Source organism: Lissotriton helveticus, chromosome 10, assembly GCF_964261635.1.
Source record: "Lissotriton helveticus chromosome 10, aLisHel1.1, whole genome shotgun sequence".
NCBI lineage: Eukaryota > Metazoa > Chordata > Amphibia > Caudata > Salamandridae > Lissotriton > Lissotriton helveticus.
The window spans coordinates 660,290,956-660,311,262 of NC_136071.1; the positions used below are offsets into that span (position 1 = coordinate 660,290,956).

The 20,307-nt window shown below is 45.6% G+C and overlaps 1 protein-coding gene across 1 annotated transcript in view; it reads right to left on the reverse strand.

Moving 5' to 3' along the window:
- The window catches only part of BMERB1 (bMERB domain containing 1), a 743,837-nt gene that overhangs the window by 158,955 nt on the left and 564,575 nt on the right, over nucleotides 1–20,307 (reverse strand). The window contains exon 3 of the mRNA XM_078664344.1: nucleotides 1,216–1,289. Coding sequence (XP_078520470.1) covers nucleotides 1,216–1,289 — 74 coding nt within the window. The remainder of the gene's footprint in view (nucleotides 1–1,215; nucleotides 1,290–20,307) is intronic.

The window sequence follows — 20,307 nt, forward strand, 5'->3', positions numbered from 1 at the left end:
TGAATCTATGTCGTGTAGCTGTTAACATATAAGATGGTCTGTGGTAAAACGCAGAACGTGGTAGGCCTCAGGGCCAGAGCTGGAGCTAAAAGGGAAGGTGTTTCTTTTTACGACACAGATTGTTTAACGTTTTTGGTCATTGCATTAATGGGCCATGATTTAGAGTAATGTTTTCTAAATAATAGAATAAGAGTTTTAACATGCTTTAATTAAATGAAGAAATTGAATGCTATAATCATAATGTGAAATATTGTAGGCCTGAAATGTTTTAGCATTGATTTACACGTACATGTCTGGGCTGAGAAATGTTGCAAGCCTTTTTAGAAGTCTATGAGAGTTGGGTTCTTGGCGGCAGATATCTGTCTGCAACAGGAAAGGGGGGATCCAATTATAAGTGAATGAATAGAGGCCTGTTCAGTAGACGGCCCAGACATGGAGGAGGGTTCTGGAATGTTTAAGGGGTATCAGCGGGCCGGAGAAGAGACTGAGAAGCAAGGTCAACTCTAACGTCTGAGGCCCAATACAAAGCATCATGGAAAAAGCCTGAAGTTGCACCACGTGAGAGGCGTTTCGCAAGGGGCGTCTCAAATGTTGTTGACTATTTTGTATTAGGGACAGCACCCCTGGGTGGAGTTAGAGCAGAGACCTGAGGACCCTTTAGAGAGCGGATGGGTAGGCAGTGAGGGGTCATGACTGGAGAACTTTAGGTTTTCACCAAGAGACTTAGAGTGGGTGACTTCCCTTGGGGGTCATTCATTGCTGACACCTTTGTTAGGTTGGGATTTGGTTAAGTAGGGATACCATCTAGAACAGGGTAGGGACGCCTAACCTGTGTTTGTTTTCCTCCAACCTAAATGAAGGAGAGATATGCGTCTATGCTGATAGCTTTGCTATTTTTAGAACTTGTGTTAGTGATTTCTGTTGCTCGTCTGAGGGCTTTTCGAGAGCACATGTATGTAATTGGACCTGTGTACCTCGTGAATCTCATTCTGAGATGCTTGTATTTGCAGCTCATTATATCTTTACAATAAACTTTTGAAACCTAGAAGTTGTCCGTGATCTTTGAGAGTAGAGTCCTTTCTTGGGTGAACTAATTTGCAGATAGGTGTACTGTTTCCTTCTAAGACAGGCAATAAAGGTTCAGTCGACCAGATCGAGGTTTGGATCAATAGATATAAGGTATCGATCAAAATCTCGCCCTTTCACATGCATTACCTGGAATAGCAACCAGGTTCTGCAGCTCTTGCTTCAGGTCCATGATGTCTTTGCACAGCTGGATGTCATCAATCCTGGGAAGAGAAGGTCAGAAGGTCAAGACATGCTGCCTTGTTACTGCCCTGAGTCACAACACAAAACAGATCAAAACAACCTGCTCCACGAGAGACTGGCCCTGCTGTGTGATCCGGGGAGCTTGTTAATGACCAAACGATTTCCAGATTAAGCAGCGGGCCAGCAGCAGTCACCCACGCAGATCAATACACCACGCAGCGACAAAAGGCTCTTTCCAGTGAAACGCACTGAAACTTCACTACACACACAAAGCGATTGAAAAGTCCATGCGTGCGGGGGATGTTACATGCGCTTCTTGAATTAAGGTAGCTAGAAATTGTTATCCCTGTATTTTAAATAGCATTTTCTTGATACAATGGCCGCTCTCTTTTACAGAGCACGGAGGTCACGAGATCATGTGGCGCGCGTGCGGAGGAGCTGTGCGGAGTTCAAAGGGCCCTGCTGTTCACAGCAGCCAATCCGCGGCGCAGCCCATACAGCTATAATCTCCCCACTGTGGCAGAGGCCCACTCACAGCCCTCCTGTCTTGGCTGCTTATTTTCAAAGAATCAAAACATTTTCAGACACGTTTTTTTTTAGGAATCTTTAATGAGTGCAACTGGAATTATAGACACATGCTGATGCTTTGGCGGTTGCTCAAGGCAGGCTTCCTACATCCCCTCCACCCACCCTTTGTCCACAGGCAGACTTCCTACATCCCCCCACCCCTTACCCACAGGAAGGCTTCCTACATCACTCCCATCCACCCCTTACCCACGGGCAGACTTCCTACACCACTCCCACCCACCCCTTGCCCACAGGCAGCCTTCCTACATCCCCTCCACCCACCCCTTGCCCACAGGCAGACTTCCTACATCCCCTCCACCCACCCATTGCCCACAGGCAGGCTTCCTACACAACCCCCACCCCTTGCCCACAGGCAGACTTCCTACATCCCCCACCCCTTACCCACGGATGTATGACGTTATAACGCATACTATTACTCCGCAGACCATTACAACGCGACTTTTACTCCGCATACCGTTACAACGCATAGCGCCTTGGGGCGCTGGATAGTGGTAAGTATAATTTTCTATTCCAACACCAGTCCCCGTGGACACTAGGGAAGGTGTTGGATAGAAAATTAAACTTATTCCCTATCCTACAGCGCCCCCCAGCGCAATGTGTTGTAACGGTATGCGGAGTAAAAGTCGCGTTGTATTGGTAGTGCGGAGTAAAAAATGCGTTGTAACAGGTGTATACCCTTACCCACAGGCAGGCTTCCTACACCACTCCCACCCACCCCTTACCCACAGGCAGGCTTCCTACACCACTCCCACCCACCCCTTGCCCACAGGCAGCCTTCCTACATCCACCCCACCACTTGCCCACAGGCAGCCTTCCTACATCCCCTCCACCCACCCCTTACCCACAGGCAGACTTCCTACATGCCCCCACCCCTTGTCCACAGGCAGGCTTCCTACATCCCCTCCCCCACCCATTACCCACAGGCAGGCTTCCTACACCACCCCCACCACTTGCCCACAGGCAGCCTTCCTACATCCCCTCCACCCACCCCTTGCCCACAGGCAGCCTTCCTACATCCCATCCACCCACCCCTTCCCCACAGGCAGGCTTCCTACACCACCCCCACCCCTTGTCCACAGGCAGGCTTCCTACATCCCCCACCCCTTGCCCACAGGCAGACTTCCTACATCCACCCACCCCTTGCCCACAGGCAGGCTTCCTACATCCCCTCCACCCACACCTTGCCCACAGGCAGGCTTCCTACATCCCCCCACCCCTTGCCCACAGGAAGACTTCCTACATCCCCTCCACCCACACCTTGCCCACAGGCAGACTTCCTACATCCCCCCACCCCTTGCCCACAGGCAGACTGCCTACATCCACCCAACCCTTTCCCACAGGCAGACTTCCTACATCCCCCCACCCACTGGCATGCAGCAAGGGACCCTAGGCAGCAGCCACACAGGGCCTGAACACGAGTGCCTGTATGTATGGGGTGAATCCCTGGCTAGGTGAACTAGATTTTGAATAAAAAAACCTGGGTTTCACCAGGAACATAGAAATACGACTACAGTTTTACAGCGATAGGATGATTGAATTCTGGCTTTAATGCAGTAAGGGGAAATTATATGCAACATTTATGCACAGTATCATCTTTGTCAGCAAAGTAATTGCTTTTTGAAGAGCACAGCCCACTAATCCTGCACTGGTGCACACAAACTCTTGTCTCCATCTGTGTCTAGCCGGTCTTCTTTGACAACCATAACATATGGTACACTTACTGATATTTTCAAGAACATCTGATGAAAACACAGGTCTGTGTCAGCAAATCTGTGACGTCAGGTCACCCTTATCTGGGGTGGTGTAGAAATGTGACTCCAAGCTCTTGAGTGAAGTGAACTGCTGCTTAGATTCAATGGGCCAGGTTAGCAAAATCATTGGTGGGGCCCTTGTCACATGACCCAATGTTCAGTCCAAGTTGAGAAGAGTTGGAGGTATAAGGCAGTGCAGTGAGCTTGTCCATTTCAAATAATGCAAGCATTGTTATCCATTGTTTAATGGGACAAGTCTGTTAATTTAATTGCCAAATATGTGCCCTCTGCACAAAGACCGCCTCCCTTTATACAAGGGAATGGGCCTTTAATGGCCAGTATAGACTGCTACGGCGGGCTCTAAGGCTATTAGAACACTCCACCCCTAAGGGGCGGAATGTCCTCATTATAAAAACCACGGCCTTTCAGAGCTCGAGGGGGTCGAAATCCCCAAGGCTTTGTTTAACAGCTAACAGCCACATGCAGGGACACAGCTGTTAGCTGTTGAACATTCACAGCAAGAGCTGTGAAAGCAGCTGTGAAAGGGGGCTGAAGTCAGCCCATGGTTCTCCATGGGTTTGGCTGAACTGCTTTTTCACCTTCAGCCAAGCCAGCGAGACCCAGGAGCTGAGCAACATGCACCCTCCCTCCTTCTGAGGCTCAAGTGATTCTGTGAGCTACGGGTGGGGGAAGGCTCCAGTGTGCACGGCATCACAGCCATTGCCTTTTGGTTCCCTCTTCCCAAGCCATATATTTTGGAGAGGCAGGGAAAGAGAAAGGCAAGGGCTGTGTATTAGAACAGAGAAATGTTGAGACTGAGAGCAGTGGGCCACATAAGTTTATAAAGGCAGCTGCTGCTTCATTGTCTCCAGTGGAGCCCTTAACATTCCAATGTTCTAATATTTGAAAGACACTCTTGAAATATTCCAGCAATTTGATGGTGTGCTAAAAAAGTGTGAGCCACTTCAGGAGCTGATCGTGTTTTTCTCAAAATTTGCCATGGTTCAGCTCTTACGCCAGTAATTTCCTATAGTGTGCGAGAGTCAGAATTATGCCCTGGGTGTCTCCGATATGTGAAGAATTAACATTGGTGTGCCATGGCCAGCATTTTGTCATGGGTGCCCCACATATGGAATGGAAGCCAACTCTATGCTATGAAATATTCAGAAAATGCCAGTGCCAGAAGTTTGCTATACATGGCCTTTTATACCATCCGTGCCCCTCAAATGTCAACATTTAGCTCTGGTATGCAAGGGCCAGCATACCTGTTCTACTTGATCAAGTACTTGCAGTAGCAATTGCTCTATGTTCACCCATATGTCAGGAATTACCTCCAGTATCACAGAGCCTGTATTTTGCTGTGTGTAACATCCCCACCATATGTCATTAGTGCCCCTGTCCATTAAGCAAGAATGCCCTCCAGTATGCTAGGACCAGCAGCACACCAGCATCTTATCACACACATTCTTGCGCAAACTCACATACTCTCATCCACACACACATGTACAATCTCACATACACTCAATCTCACATTCTCTCTCACACATTTTTGCAAGTTCTAACACATACACACACCCTGTAACTCACACACTCAGTGACTCCCACTTCTTGTTATACAGTTTTCCAGCCAATTGTGTTGCCTTACCAAAGATTGACTATTGCTGCTCTTGCTGTTGCCTTTTAGTGCCACTTGGTAAAAAACATTTTCTCGATACACTATTCACAAATCAAAATAAATGACATTGCCAATACTTGTGTTTCTGAAATAGTGCCTTTAAAGAGGTAAAATAGGGGCCCATGCACAATGCACTGGCGGAGTGCAGGTTAGCTCCAAAGTTGGTAACGCAGCGCTCCATCATTTAAAAAAATGCAGGGATGCGCCTTATTTACAATGATACCGCACACCTCTACGTTTCCCCTAGCGGAGGCACTAAATTAAGCTGCCTAACACCAACACAGGCACCCTTGCACCATAGTACAAGGGTTCCTGCATTTTGGAGGAATGATTGTTTATGTGCAAGAAAGTGTCCCTTCCTGCACATAAACAATCCAGAATGGCGATTTGTAACTCTTATGTGTGCTGCATTGGGCAGCACATACCGAAGTTGCAAATCGTCATTTTTTTTTAGGATTGTTTATGTGCATTCAATCATGACGATTTGCTGTTTCTATGTGTGCTGCACAATCCAGCACACAAAGAAGAAGCAGCAAAAACGAGGAGAAATTAATGTCTCCTTGTTTCACCATGTTAAGACCAGTTTTTAATGGTCTTAATTTTGGCACTGCCACATATTTACGCCACCCTTATAAATAGAGGGCAGCGTCAAAATGAATGGGTGTTGTGGTGGAACGCCCACAGCATTACACATTGCCTGCCCCTTTAACGCTAAGGGACTGATTACGATGTCAGGCGGAAAGCCTCTGACCTTAGGTCGGAGGCTTTATGACTAACATCGTTGGTTTCAATTCCGACCAGCTGATTACGATACAGCCGGTCAGAATTGAAACAGTCCGGTCATTCCAGCTGGCTGCCGACAGGCTACTTTAGTTGGAACCGGCCTGAAATCCATGTGTACGGCGGTTTACGCCGTCCCGATTACGATACACTGTTTCCGGCAGGGTTTCCATGCCGGCCTTTCTGAAATGGAAACCCTCTTTCGGAAAGCGTGTTTGGGGGCCCCTAGCATGGTTCCCTTTTTCTTGGGGCCTCTGGTTGGGGGCTGAGGGGGCCCTATGTGCCCCCTGTTAATTCCTGTACGTCATGGGATTAACACAATCTACCATTTCTCTATGGGAGGGATCCTTCTTTCACATACTCTGGGAATGCCCCGAAATACAAAGGTATTGGAACAGGGTACCACAGATTATGTGGAGGGTTATGGGTCAAGCAGTGCCTCTGATGGCCAAGTGGTACATCTTGTGTATATTCGGGGCTGAGGAGTGATCTAGATGTTAAACAATTTGGCTGGGGTTGGCACTTGGGATTGCTAAAAGGAATATAGCCCGTGCCTGGGTGGAAGAGAGAGCACCACGAGTTGGTGACTGGGTGGTAGACATGGATTGGTGCCGGAGAACTGAACAAGTGGTCTACCAGAGATGGGGATGTCCAAAGAAATGGGAGAAAGTTTGGGATGCTTGGCGTAGTTATAGAGAGGAGCTGGAGAGATAGGGCGTGATGGTTCGAGACCCTGTTTCTTGAGATTTAGCGACTTCACAATCTCTCCTCTAAAATGCATGCAGGATCTTATGGAAAAATGCTAGACCTCATGCAATGATGACATAACTAATTTAATGATGTGTTTTGATATACAATGTAATCATCTCGATGGAAGTGATATATTGTCATGCTTTTGTTTCACTGAGCAACTGTTTAATAAAAAGAATACAAATTTAAAAAAAACTGTGTAATAGAAGGCTCTTAACCCTACAATGAAGCCAAGACCAACTTTGCAGCGGTGAACAGTATAGGTAAGATGGCCAGGGAATTTATGGGAAAGGCTGAGCCATACCCAAGACAAGGGGTTGTCTGGGCTACAAGAGTCAAAACACGAGTTGTGTTGGCCAAAAAATTGGTATGGGAATTCCCTCTCACTTTCTGCTCATTCTCCCTTAATTTTGCTACCTGCCTCATTTTCCTTTTTATTTTTCTCTCTCTAGCTCCACTTTCATTATCTTTGCTCATCGCTTTCTCACTTCCCCATTTACCTTTCTACGCCACCCTCTCTCAGTTGTTTTGCTCTAGCTTCCTATCCCGCAATAACTTCATCTTATCCTCTGCCTTTCTCCCTCTCTCTTTCTTTATATCTGCCCCATGGTAGGTCCACCCAGTTCCCGCTGCATACACAACTTGCCCTTCCGCTGGCCCTACCAGCCCTTTGTGCAATAGTAAGTCTTGAAAAACTTGTTTCACTACCAAAAAAAGCTACAAGCCGGCTAACACTCCATATTTCAAGTCAAAATTACAAATCAAAGTTAGCAGGACCCATAAAAACAACACGCTAATATTGCCAGAAAATAATAAGAATGAACAAAGGCTAAAACAATTCACCACAAAAGGTAATTGAAAGGCTGCACTACAACCAACAAATTAATAAAATGTCCTCACTCTTTAAATAGCGAACTAGTTCTTGGCAATGACCCGCGTCTTTTTGTTACGCAGGTCTGATGTTAACTACCGAGACCCTTAACTCATGTCCTACCCTTAATGTCTTGCTCTGTCAGCCGCTTGACATTCCCACGGGCTGAGGCTCCCTTCCGGTAATTATGGAAGGTTGCTCACTGCTCTTAGCCATGGAAAGGTTAGTTGTCTGGAGGTCCAGTTCCCCGCCACCTTCTGTCCTTTAATATGTCAAAGTTGGTTATGTCTCCAGCTCTTCCTGGCCGCCCCGATGACGCACAACGCATATTTTGTGCTTAGAGGATGAGTCTTAAAAAACTTGAAGAGCAAGATAAAATCTCAGGCTTAAGATATTTACATAATTTTGCAAATTTGTAAAAAAAAAAAAAAAATTCAGTCAGGTATGCTGCCGTCCTAAAGAGTGTGCGTGCGTACGTGTGTGTGCGCGTGCGTACGTGTGTGTGTGCGTGCGTGTGCGCGTGTGTGCGTGTGTGTGCGCAAAAGCATTTTTCTTGTCACTGTTTTCTCCAAGAAGTTTGAAATGCTTCTCTTTCTTTTTTCCCCAGAGCGTACACTTCTAGTGTCAAGCAGCAGTGCAGGCTTGGAGAATAAAGAACAAGGCACAGGCCCAGAAGGCACAGGTCACCAGCGACACACCAGTAATGATCCATGCGTATTTATGCATGCCTGTGTTTGCATACATTAGCACATGAACGCCAGATCTATTGTCTTTGCCAGAGCTTGTTTTAGGTGTAACTACTTCATCACAAATGTTTGAGCATACCCCCAAAGTTTAGCCATTATGGGTGTTTGCTACATTTAAAATGGAAACATTTCTGTCCTTCTGGTGTTATTATCACAACAGCAATATCCACCTGCAATTATTAATATCAGCAATTTCTGGGAGCAGGTGAATGTTTGGTGTGCTGCAGTGCGGTAAATTTGACGCACTGGCCGCTTTATTTAAAATTTGACGCACTCATGCATTGGAGTTGCCCTTGCAAGAAATGTAGCTGACACAGACAATCGTTTTAATTGCTTAATGCTGGGATCAGTAAAGTTGTTACGATATGGTGTTATGTATTGAGTATAGAATGAGTATGTGTGTCTGGGATATACGATGTAAAGAGCCACTGTGTTTAATATGCGGTAAAGGGCAAACCACTAGGCCTGATGTGCATTGTTTGTGTATGTGGTGATTTTAGATTCAAAACCTGGGTTTATATTTTCTGTGATATTTATTGTTTAATATTTCTTTAAGATAGTATATCTTGGAAATAAATACTTTGAAATGAACTGCGCTGCAGTGTCGTGTTGGTGTTCATAATGTTTTGTCAATTGTGCACTCCAATGCATCTAAATGTGCAAGGTAGAACATGGGTGCCAGGATGCATTTACAGGCATCGACTGCAAGATTGTATTTTGCATGTGTGATTTGGCAAGGACTGACCCTTATACTAATTATTAATTACTGCACTTACTTAGCACATTGCTCTATTTATCCGGTCTCTTACGTGCTGATAAAAGGTCAGATCTGGTTACAGCAATACATAGTTGATGAATACAGAAGATATTATATAAATATCTGCATTTAAAGTAGCACTAGATCTTCCCAACGCATTTCCCACTAAAGCTGCAGCACCAACAAACAGTGTCATTTTAGAGTTTTGGATTTCTTGAACCTTAGACCTGCTGGCTATTTAGAGCTAATATAGCTCGCTCCTTGCATTTTCCTCGCCACTTAAGAACATCACCGAAGATCCTTTATTTAAAAGAAATGCACAGAAGCAAGGTTCTAGACACAACACTACCACTGGACCCTAAATTCATATTGTTGGGTATACCCGGAGATGTAGATTTGGGCCGGCCGCAGCTCATACTCGCTCAGTTAGCCCTGGTGGTGGCAAAACCAGGCCCGGACTGGCCGTTGCGGGCACCGGGCAATCCCCCGGTGCGCCGCAGGGTGGGGGCCGGTTTTGGGCCCCTAGGGTCCGTTTTTGTTACAGGGCCATTTTTGCAGCATAGCTGCAAAATCGGCCCTGTAACAAAAAAGGCCGAAAAGCGGCCCTGGCAGAGAGCTTGGTCACAAACCCAAACCCCCCGGGGGGCCAGCCGATCACTTTGCCAGGGCCGGTTTTGGTTCCCAGTCCGGCCCTGGGCAAAACGGATGTAGCACGAACTTTGGGGCGGGGCGGCAATCATGCCCCAACTCCGAGAGTGGAAGGCAGGAATGGAGATATACATGGCGGCAGAAAGGGTCACCTATAAGGCAAGAGGGTGCCTGGCAAACTCCCAAAAAGGAAGTTGGTTTCCGAAAAATAAAAAAAACTAATGAATCCTACACCCTTGGAGTTTTTCACAAGGTTTTGGGGTCATCATCGTTTTTTTCTGACCATCACCGCCTGTGTTTTCCTGGTGGTGATGGTTGAAGAAGAAAATCACATTGGCTGCTCTAAGTAGAGCAGACAATGTGATGACTTTACTCTTACAACCCCTACTACTCTGGGTGGGTGGCCAAGAGCATGGCGGACAAGGCATTCCAATGAAGAACCATGGCTGCCAAACTCTAAATCAGCCCCTAATGAAGGCTAAGGGTCGGGCTAAGGGTTGAGCTGCAAGGCTAGGGGAAGTTGCAGGGTTAAGAGATGGGACATTTAATGGAATTAAGGTGTACTCAACCATTTTCGAGCCTTTGCACTTTATTTTGTTTTTCCATGTGGAAAAGTGCCACTTTAATATTTTCTTTAAAGTCCCAGCCAGTAACACAGAGGCTTCTGTCCCTGATATCACTCATGTCTCTACACTGGCTGTTCGATTCTAAGTTTAAATTATACACATTTTTCCAAGGCACAAGCTGCTCATATAAAAATCCAGCATAGCTAAACAAATATCACAATGTTCGGAGTTTTGTAAAGGGTCAGGAGAATAAAAGTGCACAATCAAAGCCTTGCTGCACAGGAGCCCTAAATGAAAGCAAGCAGACGTGGATGGTACGAAAATGGCCCAATAGGATCTTGCATAGCGCCAACTGTGCATAGTCCAAGACCATCCTTGTGATTTGCAGACTAAAGGTACATTAATAGTAGGCAGTGGTGGAATGATGAGCACTACTGTGTGGTACAGTTCAAGGATACACCATTGGGATGGGGACCTGTTCTAGACGGTAACCATGTGGTGCTCTGCCTTAAACATTTAGTTCATGCACAGTGGCAATTAAGGTGGGTCATGGGATATACCTTGCATGGGGGCAGGGCCGTTTCTACCATTAGGCAAGACTAGGTGACCGTCTAGGGTGGCAAATGGGCTAGGGCGGCAAAAGGAGGAAATCTTTTTTAATTTGAACCTATGAAAGTAAAGCTAGGCGGCCGCCTACTCTTGCCTAATGGTAGAAACAGCCCTGATGGGGAACGACAAGGTGGGTGTTTGTGTAAAAGAATACATAAGCCACACACGCTAACCAGCTGCTTCCATAGCTTAGCCCCTTTTTGTCCCGTGCATGGCCGGGGCGGGCTGCTAGTCCCTTGATAAAGGCAACATGCCCACTTTTTTATACTTTGGTGTTGTGACTCTTTGAAAAAGTCAATAAGTCTGTCTGAATACAGCCAGGCCGTTCGAGACCAAACGCATGCCCGATGGCTTTGTGCAGGTGGTCGGGCGGAGCGCCTGGACATAAGCCAGACATTGCACTCAACCTCAATCTGTGCATGGGTAATGGCTGTATTCAGTGGGAGGTAGAGTGATTGCAGGAGCTGTACACAGCCAGGTCTTGAGGCCAACCCCAGGCCACGCACAGCTGTGGTGTTGGCTGCCCATGAGGGGTTAGGTGCAGGCCCTGTAGCTCCTTCGGCTGTGAATGCAATGCGATTGGCTGTCCTATGGAGTTGGGGTTTCGAACGAAAAAAACTAGAAATTCACGGACAAAACTAAAGATTAAAGAGACATTATAGTTAGCTATGGTTCTAATATCATACTTTCCATTAAAAAAATAAAAACCTTTGAAATTGTTAGAAAAACCAAAGGTTAATGGGACGTTATAGTTAGGTGGACATGTTGGTTAAAACATACTGTTTTAAACTAACAAAACCACTGAAAGGTAAGGTAAGGTACATTTTTATTATGTATAGTTAATTAAAACCAATACAATCCTTACATTTAAAACAAATTCTTAAAATGTGATAAAAGAATGTTTAACTATAACTATAACTTGTTCCCTAATCTTACAATAACTCACGCCCTCCCCATGCATTGCTAATTACCTCACATGTTAAATTACTTATGACATGTTCTATGACATCATTGATACCATGACGCCAACATCTTAAATTACTTCATTGATGACAAGACTGTACATGGTGGGGTGCGAGTGTGAAAAAGCTGGAGAGGGCATTGATTTATACTTTGTGCTCTTGTACGGGAAAACATAATTTGAGACAAATGCTGGAAGAATGATTGATATCTCTGGAAGAATATCTCTGTATCCATGATATTTTTTGAAAAAGCGTGGCCTGCAAGGCAGCTAAAATTGTCTTTAAGCCAGATCTAAAAAGCAATATATGTTTTCCAACAAGAGAGAAGGTCTAATCTAAGCAAGCTGGACCTATCTGACACTGTCGCAGCTGAATCCGGCCAATTCCTACTAAGCGGGTTATCACCTTGCCTGCATCCAGCTGCTGAATTAGGGTTTCCAAATTTGGCAAAACAAGACACAATACGTTTCATAGACAGCCAGAAAAAATTAGGAAAATGCTAGCACATGAAACCAAGAGCATGAGGCTGTTTAATAGTTTTCGCCACTGAGTGGACAGGAACACAAAAGAGCGCGTACACTGCTCCTCTCATGAGCCAGAAGCAGTTTTCATGCCTTTTTGTGCATAGATCTGACTCCAAGTGTCTTAATGTCTATACACGTGACTAACAAGCACTCATACCAACGAGGCGCCGAGTCACCTTAATCCCTTTTTGCCTCATCAGACATTCAAAGAGAAGGAAGACTATGGGGCATATTACCAAGGGCCTTATCGCCGCTTTAGCAGGAATTTTTCCCGCTAAAGCGGTGATAATTTTGTCGTCCTATTACCTAGCTGTCGCTAACACCAGTTAGCGACAGGTAGTAGGAGATAGCGATCATCTTGGGGCCCACTTTGCATGTCAGCGATATTTATCGCTAATGACATGCAAAGTGGGCATGCCAAGATGTTAGCGACTGTAAACAGTCGCTAACATCGCTATCTCCTATTACCTACAAAGGCGTACTTTTGGAAATATTCACGCTAAGCGCGAATATCTCCAAAAGCTAACGCCTGCCCAGAGCAGTTCTTAGCCATGTTATCCAATGGTAGGTGGATAACATGGCTAAGAGCATTAGCTCGGTAATGCATGAATATCGCTGACTTTTCAGCGATATTCATGCATTGCGGACGATTTTTATCGCTTTTGAGATAAAGCTTGATAATAGCAAGGTTTACCTGCGATAAAAATCGGCGGAGCTAGGCGATAATAATATTGCCGCTAACCGTGTTAAGCGATAATTATCACTTACTCTTGGTAATATGCCCCTATGTCTCTTGCATGCTCCTGTCGCTCTCTCTCTTTCACACACACACACATGCACTCATACACTCACCCACACATGCACATACATACACTCACACACACACACATACACTCAACACCCCACACATGCACAGCAACGCCCCCCCAAACAAATCAGCATGCCCTGCACTTTAATGTCACGTGTAAGATCATCCCATTCTTACACTTTTCATTCCACATGATAGACATTCTGCATTAACACATGGCATTCATGATTCGGTACCCAAGTGTCCTGTGCGGGGCTGCTACGGAATCCAAGGCACCTAGGCAGACTGCTAGATGAGGAGAAAATTAAGTCCCAAAACTCTCTATCTAACCAATATAGCTAAAAATCCTCTATCTAACTTATATAGAAAAAAGCCTATATCTAACCCATATAGCAGTTAATAGCCCTCAATGTTACGAAGGTGAGTAGTTTTTCAGCCAAAAGCACTGAGCATGTTCGAGCATGTACCTCTCGTTACAATACCAGCAGGCTCTGTTGGTTGAAAACCGAGGACTAGTCGAGTTGCCCTCATGGCCTTTGAAAGTAGAAAATTCATATTGAGACACTTATTTTTGGACCCATTCAAAATGCCAAACCTATTTGCTGAACCCTTAATCCATATTAGATGTGCACCACTTGTTCTTACTATGCTGCGTAAAGTCTGAGCCAGGAGGGTTCTTAGTAAAGCTGCGAGAATGACTTTCTCAAATAAAATTATAAAAGAAAACACATTTTTAAACTATTTAAAAAACATTTGATTTGTGCTTCTAATCAGTGCTCTCATCTGGCTTCAAGTAATCTTTGATTTCTGCTTATTACCATTGCTCCTGGCTTGCGTGACTCATAGATAGCTTCTGTTAGATAAATTGGATTTGTTGCTGCAGGTTTTGTTTGTTATCATTCCCTGGCGCCCCTGACTCACCTCCGCTGGGGAGATGTCGACCATTGTAAAAGTCGTTCTGCATGCTTCCAGTGCATTTTAGTTACTTCTACCGATCATCACCTATTGCCAATTGTCAATTTACCAAAATACCGATGTAATATGTGAGGTCATAAGCAGTGCATTGCGGGGTGCAAGTTAAAGTTAGCTCACCTAATTATACCTGCATAATTTCTCTGGTTTTGTAAAGTGAAATGCCAGTCTAAATATAATGTTCCTGAAACCTTTGGGTTTTTTCACTGAATTTCTAAGGTTTTTTTAATTCCATATCCTAACTATAATGTCCATGTAACCTTTGCTTTTTTCAGTGAATTTCTAAGGTTTTTTAATGCTAAATCCTCACTATAATGTCCTTGTAACCTTTGTTTTGTTAGTGAATTTCTAAGGTTTTTCAAATTCTATTTCCTGACTATACCGTCCATGTAACCTATGATTTTTTCATTGAATGTTTAAGGTGTTTAAATTGTATTTTCTATCTAAAATGGCTCTATAAGAAGTATTTTTATAAGCTTGTATTTTCTTCAGTGGATTAATAAGCGTTGTTTTTTTTTCTTTACATTTTTTATATTTGTGACAACTTCGCGATACCCGCAGTGACGTTGCAAAAAGGGAAAACAAAAGCAGACATTCAATGACCACCAATACATCCAAAAATAATATGTAAAAAAAATCCATTCTGAACATGGCCTTACACATATTACTATATACATACTTCTTTACAAGCATGTTTAAACTCATATTTTTCTACTAAGTTGCTTTAAAAAACATCTTTCAGACCTATTTTCCTTTTTTGCGATTATTCAGGATGTTGCAACGTCGCTGTTACCCACGACGGTCGGGCCTTTTCCATAAAGTAAAAAACATATATCTGCACACATATTACCGTATTTTACACACTAGGGGGCAGATTTATGAGCCCCTTGTGCCACTTTTGCGTCACTTTTAACATGGGAAAAATTACGCAAAAGTGGCGCAAGGGGCTTGTAAATGAGCCCCTAGGGGTTTCTTTACAATATTCCCTAAAGTTATGTTTTTCTAGAGAGTTTCTATAAAAACCATCTCTAAAACCTATTTTCAATTTTCGCAGTGACACTGGAGGTCGCGATGATGTCGGTAATCGCAATCCCTGTGGACAAGTCTCAAAAACGGAAAACAAAAGCAGACATTCAAAGGCCACCAACACATCCAAAATTAATATTTAAAAAAATCAATTCTGAACATTGTCCTACACATATTACTATATACATACTTCTTTCAAAGCATGTTTAAACTCATATGTTTGTACTAAACCATCTTTCAGACCTATTTTTTGTTTTCGCGGTTAGTCAGGACTTACCAATGACGTTGTTAATGGTGATGATCTCCCCCTTTTACATTAAGTGTAAAACACATATATCCACACATATTACAGTATTTTACACACTAGGGGTTTCTTACAGTATTCTTTAAAGTCACAGTGGCTGTGCGGCTGTGTGAGTGGTTGTATAGGTGAGTGCCTGGTTGTATGTGTAGCTGTATGTGTGAGTGAATAGCTGTGTGAGTGGCTGTGCAAGTGAGTGAGTGGGTGTGTGATGGCCTCTATTTATAGAGTGAGTGGGTATATGAGTACTGGTATGAGTCTGTGAATTGGTATGTGAGTGGTTGTGTGGGTGTTTTAGTGGGTGTACTAGAGGTTCTATGGGGTGTGAATGGGTGTGTGAGTGGTTCTGTGGATGATATCATCAGTGATGTTATCAGTGTTGTCACTGACCATGTCATGAGCAATGTAATATGTAAGGTCATAAGCAGTGCATTGCAGGGGTGTAAGTTATAGTTAGCTCAGATAACTACAACTGCTGAATTTTGCTGGTTTTGTACGAGTGAAATCTCAGCCTAACTATAATGTCCCTGTAACCTTTGATTTTTTCAGTGAATTTCTAAGGTTTTTTAAATTCTATTTTCTAACTGTAACGCCCCTGTAACGTTTGTTGTTTTTTTCAGTGAAATTCTATGGTTTTTCAAGTTCTATTTCCTAACTATAACATTCCTGTAGCCTTTGTTTTTTAAGTTAAATTCGATGTTTTTTTAACTGGTAGCCGCATTTGCAGAGTGGTGGAGAAAGGGGCCCCAAGATGCCTCAGCAGCAAAGGAGACTTTATCCCCCAAGCAGTAGTGCCCTAGTAGGCGCATTTGCAGAGCGGTGCAGAAAGGGAGGATGGTCTCAAAGTCCTTACATAAAACGTACTATGTGGTACTGGAGGTTTCAGGAGGAGTAGTGGTCACCAAGGACCCTCTGGAGCCATGAGGACTTCATCTGTCAACTAGCAGAGCACCAGGAGGTGTGTTTGCAGAGTGGTGGAGAAAGAGGACGATGCTTCTGAAAACCTCTCAGCAATCCTACTGTGTGAGACTTACTGGAGGTAAAAGGAGGGTGTGTTGGCCTCCAAGGACCCTCAGCATCCAAGGGGACTTCATCCTCCAACCAGCAGTGCGCCAGGAGGCGCATTTGCAGAGTGGTGGAGAAAGGGGGCAGAGCCTCCGGCGACTTGCCGGTCCTATACATTTTTTTAAATTCTTTGTTTGGGGAGCGGGGCTGCATGCCCCCACCCCTGAGTCAATTTTGGCCCCAGGGATCCCATCCACTGGGGGCTTTCCTTTAAAACAATTTAAAAAACAGAATAATGGGAGAGGCCATGGGGCCCCTCTCCCAGGTCGAATCTGGCCTCAGGGTCCCCATCCCCCAGGGGGCTGCCTCTAGTCTGGGTGCCCTGGTCCCACCCACACTTTGTTGGGGACCATGGGGGGAGCTTGAAGGCCCTCATGGACCCTGCCAGCTGCATTGCTTTTGGATAGAGGGAGCTGCTGAACATGTATTCAAAAACAATTCTGCTCCTCTTTCAGTAAGGAAGAGCATTTTTAATGCTCTTGCTTGATGAAAGAGGAGCAGTGCTTGCTATGACTTGGCAGGAGTGGTATAGCTCCTGCCAAGCCATAGCAAACAGATATGTCCTGGGGTGGGCACTCTGAGACATAGCAGGAACCTGCCCTGGGGGTGGCAATCCCCAGGCCCACCATTGGCACCAGGTCACGCAAACCCCCTCCTTTGATTCATTTAGCCCTGGGGAAGTGGTGGTTCTTGGGGCTGGTGGTCCTCAACGGAGCCCCTCCATTATGTTATTTGGGGTAGTGGCAGTCCTCAGGGGCTGCGTGGGCCTGTGTGGGCCCCCCACATTTCTATGATAATTGCCACAGAGAAGTGGCAGTCCCCGGGACTGCTGAGGTCCACGCACCCCTCAATAATGAAAGTAAAAGCCTTGGGAAGGTGGTGGTCCCTAGGGCTGCGGTGGAGCCACATGGCCCGCATTTATTTTGGATAAAGCCCAGGGGAGGTGGCAGTCCCCAGGGCTGCAGGGGGGGTCATCACAGACCCCGCTTTATTTAAGTTTACAGCCCCAGGGAGTTAGTATACCCTGGGGCTGCGGGGGTACATGCACCCCCTGCTTTCATTATACATCAAGCTCTAGGTAGGTGGTGGTCCCCGGGGATGCGAGGGAAACCATAAAGGCCTCCCCCGTACTTAGGGGCCGATTAGGATTGCTATGAATCCGTATCCTCCAGGCCGGCGGAAGCCACAGCCGGCCCGGAGGATGCTGATTTACCGCTGCGGTGCCTACAAAGACCCCCCGCCAGATTAGGATGACTGGAGGGTCATCGGCGGACGAGAAGACCGTCCGCCGCTTTTCCGACCGTGGCGGAAAAGCTCTAATATGGTGGCAGTGTCTATCAGACACCGCCAGCCATATTAGGATGGGGCAGAAAACATGCTGTTCCGCGGCGGCTTTTCCGCCGTGGAAAAGCATGTGGTCATTGGTGTTTGGGGGCCCGTTGCGGGCCCCCAGGGTGTCGGGGGTGGGGGGTGCACATGGGGGGTACCTATGGTACCCCCCAGCATTTACATGCACAAAGCGGCAGGCACCGCGCGGTGCCTGCCGCTTTGTGCATATAAATGTGAATCATGCATTTTTATCCTTGCGGCGGGTGCTGCTTCAAGCAGCACCCGCCGTAAGGTTAAAGATATGGGATGTGACCGCCAGGGTGGCGGTCACATCCTAATTGCACCGGAGGGACCGCCGCTGCTCCTGCGGACGGTCCCTCCACCTTGGGGGTGGCGGACGGATGCAGGTCCGTCCGCCATCCTAATAGGCCTCTTATTTAGTAAATAGCTCAGGGGAGGTGGCGGTCCATGTGGCTGCGGGGGGGCCTTGTTGGCCCCCCAATCACTTTGCTGTTTTTTTACTCAAGGAGGTGATGGTCCCTGGAGCATGGGTTGTGCTGCATGGGCACCCCTGCATAATTAAAAGACATGCCCCTGGTTGCTTATTCGCGGGAGCCCGCATGTCATTTAAACAAATGTTTTTGCCACAGAGCCACCCACGATGTTGCGGCAAAATAAAAAATAAAATGCATTTAACTCCTGGGGGGGGCCTATGAGACACCCCCACCAAATCTGGAGGGTCAGGTTATTCCTACCCTGTCCCCTTTTCTTTATTTTTTCCTTTTTTAGTTGGACTCAGCTTCAAGCCGGGTCCCACATGATGGCTACCAACACTTCCTGGTTGAAGTGTTGGCAGCCATTCAAATTTCAGTAAGATCCGGAAGTCCATTGCAAGGACTCGCATCCCCAGATATCTATATTTTTTACACTTAAATATCGCAAAAACTACTTACTGAACGGATTACACCAAACCACAAAAGGCACACTTACTGGATCAACATTTAGCTTTCTGCCAAATTTACTGTAAATCCATTCAGCAGTACGGGTTGTTGTTGTGTTGAACATTTTTTAAATCCCCATAGACACAACAAGGGGAAAAGCATTTTGGGACCCTCCTTATGTCCCTAACTTCGCTTGAAGGTTCACCCCAAAACTTTCCATGCACAACAAGATTCACTAGGGTACTTTTAAAAAAGAATTCATGAAGATTCGTCAAGCAGCGCTAAAGTTATTGGCAAAACAAAAAACACTTTTCCTCAGGCAACAGAAGCTGGCTGAAGCCAAGTGCAAAGCTGAGGTCTTATGGTCCTGCAGCTGGAGGGAGGGGCAGAGTGGTATGAGGTCTGAGCAGGTTAAATACTAGAGCAAGTGGTCGTACTGAAATAACAGCCTCTACAGCACACTCCACAAACCGATGTGTGCCCAAACACTTGACCAAACAGCCAAAGGCAACTTACTTTGGCAGCCTCGCAAAGAAGAAAGGTCGGGTTAGCCCTGCCATGATCTGTATTACCCACTCACCTGCCTTCTGTGATTCCTTAAAGTTGGTAGATGAAAGGCAGAGTTAGCCCTACCATGCTTTGTATCTGTATTGCCCACTCACCTGCCTTACGTGATACGTTAAAGTTGGTAGATGAAAGGCCAAGTCAGCACTGCTATGCTTGGGATTTGTATTAGCCACTCACCTGTCTTAAGTGATACCTTAAACTTGTAATATGAAAGGCTGAGTCAGCCCTGCCATGTTCGCATCTGTATTGCCCACTCACCTGTCTTAGGTGATACCTTAAAGTTAGTAAACAACATGGCATTGCCATCAGGAACTCAGGCAAATGTTGTTGTGCACGGGTTGATATATCACCAGCAGCAACTGTACTGTTAATGGGGAGTCATCATTTAGGGTATAATGTGCTAAGAACAAGAGCCCCACCCCTTGCAGTAAAGGGGGCACAGTTGAAGTGATGTGTCATATTCTGGTGGCCTCATCTCTCAATATCGTCCCTAGTTTTGAAGGTAGAGCATTGTGTACATCTGCAGTACTGTGCTTAATTCTGGCAACATCAATCTGGGGTATTCTGTTTAGTCCAGGGACACTGGACTTATGCAGCATGGGAGGACGCAATTATGCAGCAAGGCAAGGTCAGGCTGGAACAGAAAATATGCCAGGGTACCACATTAGAAGAGGCCCACATTAGTGAATTAGAAAGCTAAAACAGTGACCCACGTCCTGCACATTGGAGCAGTTTAAAATTGTAAGGACACATTGTACAGGTGTTTTGCAAGTTATAGAAGAATAAATGCACATGCTTGCTG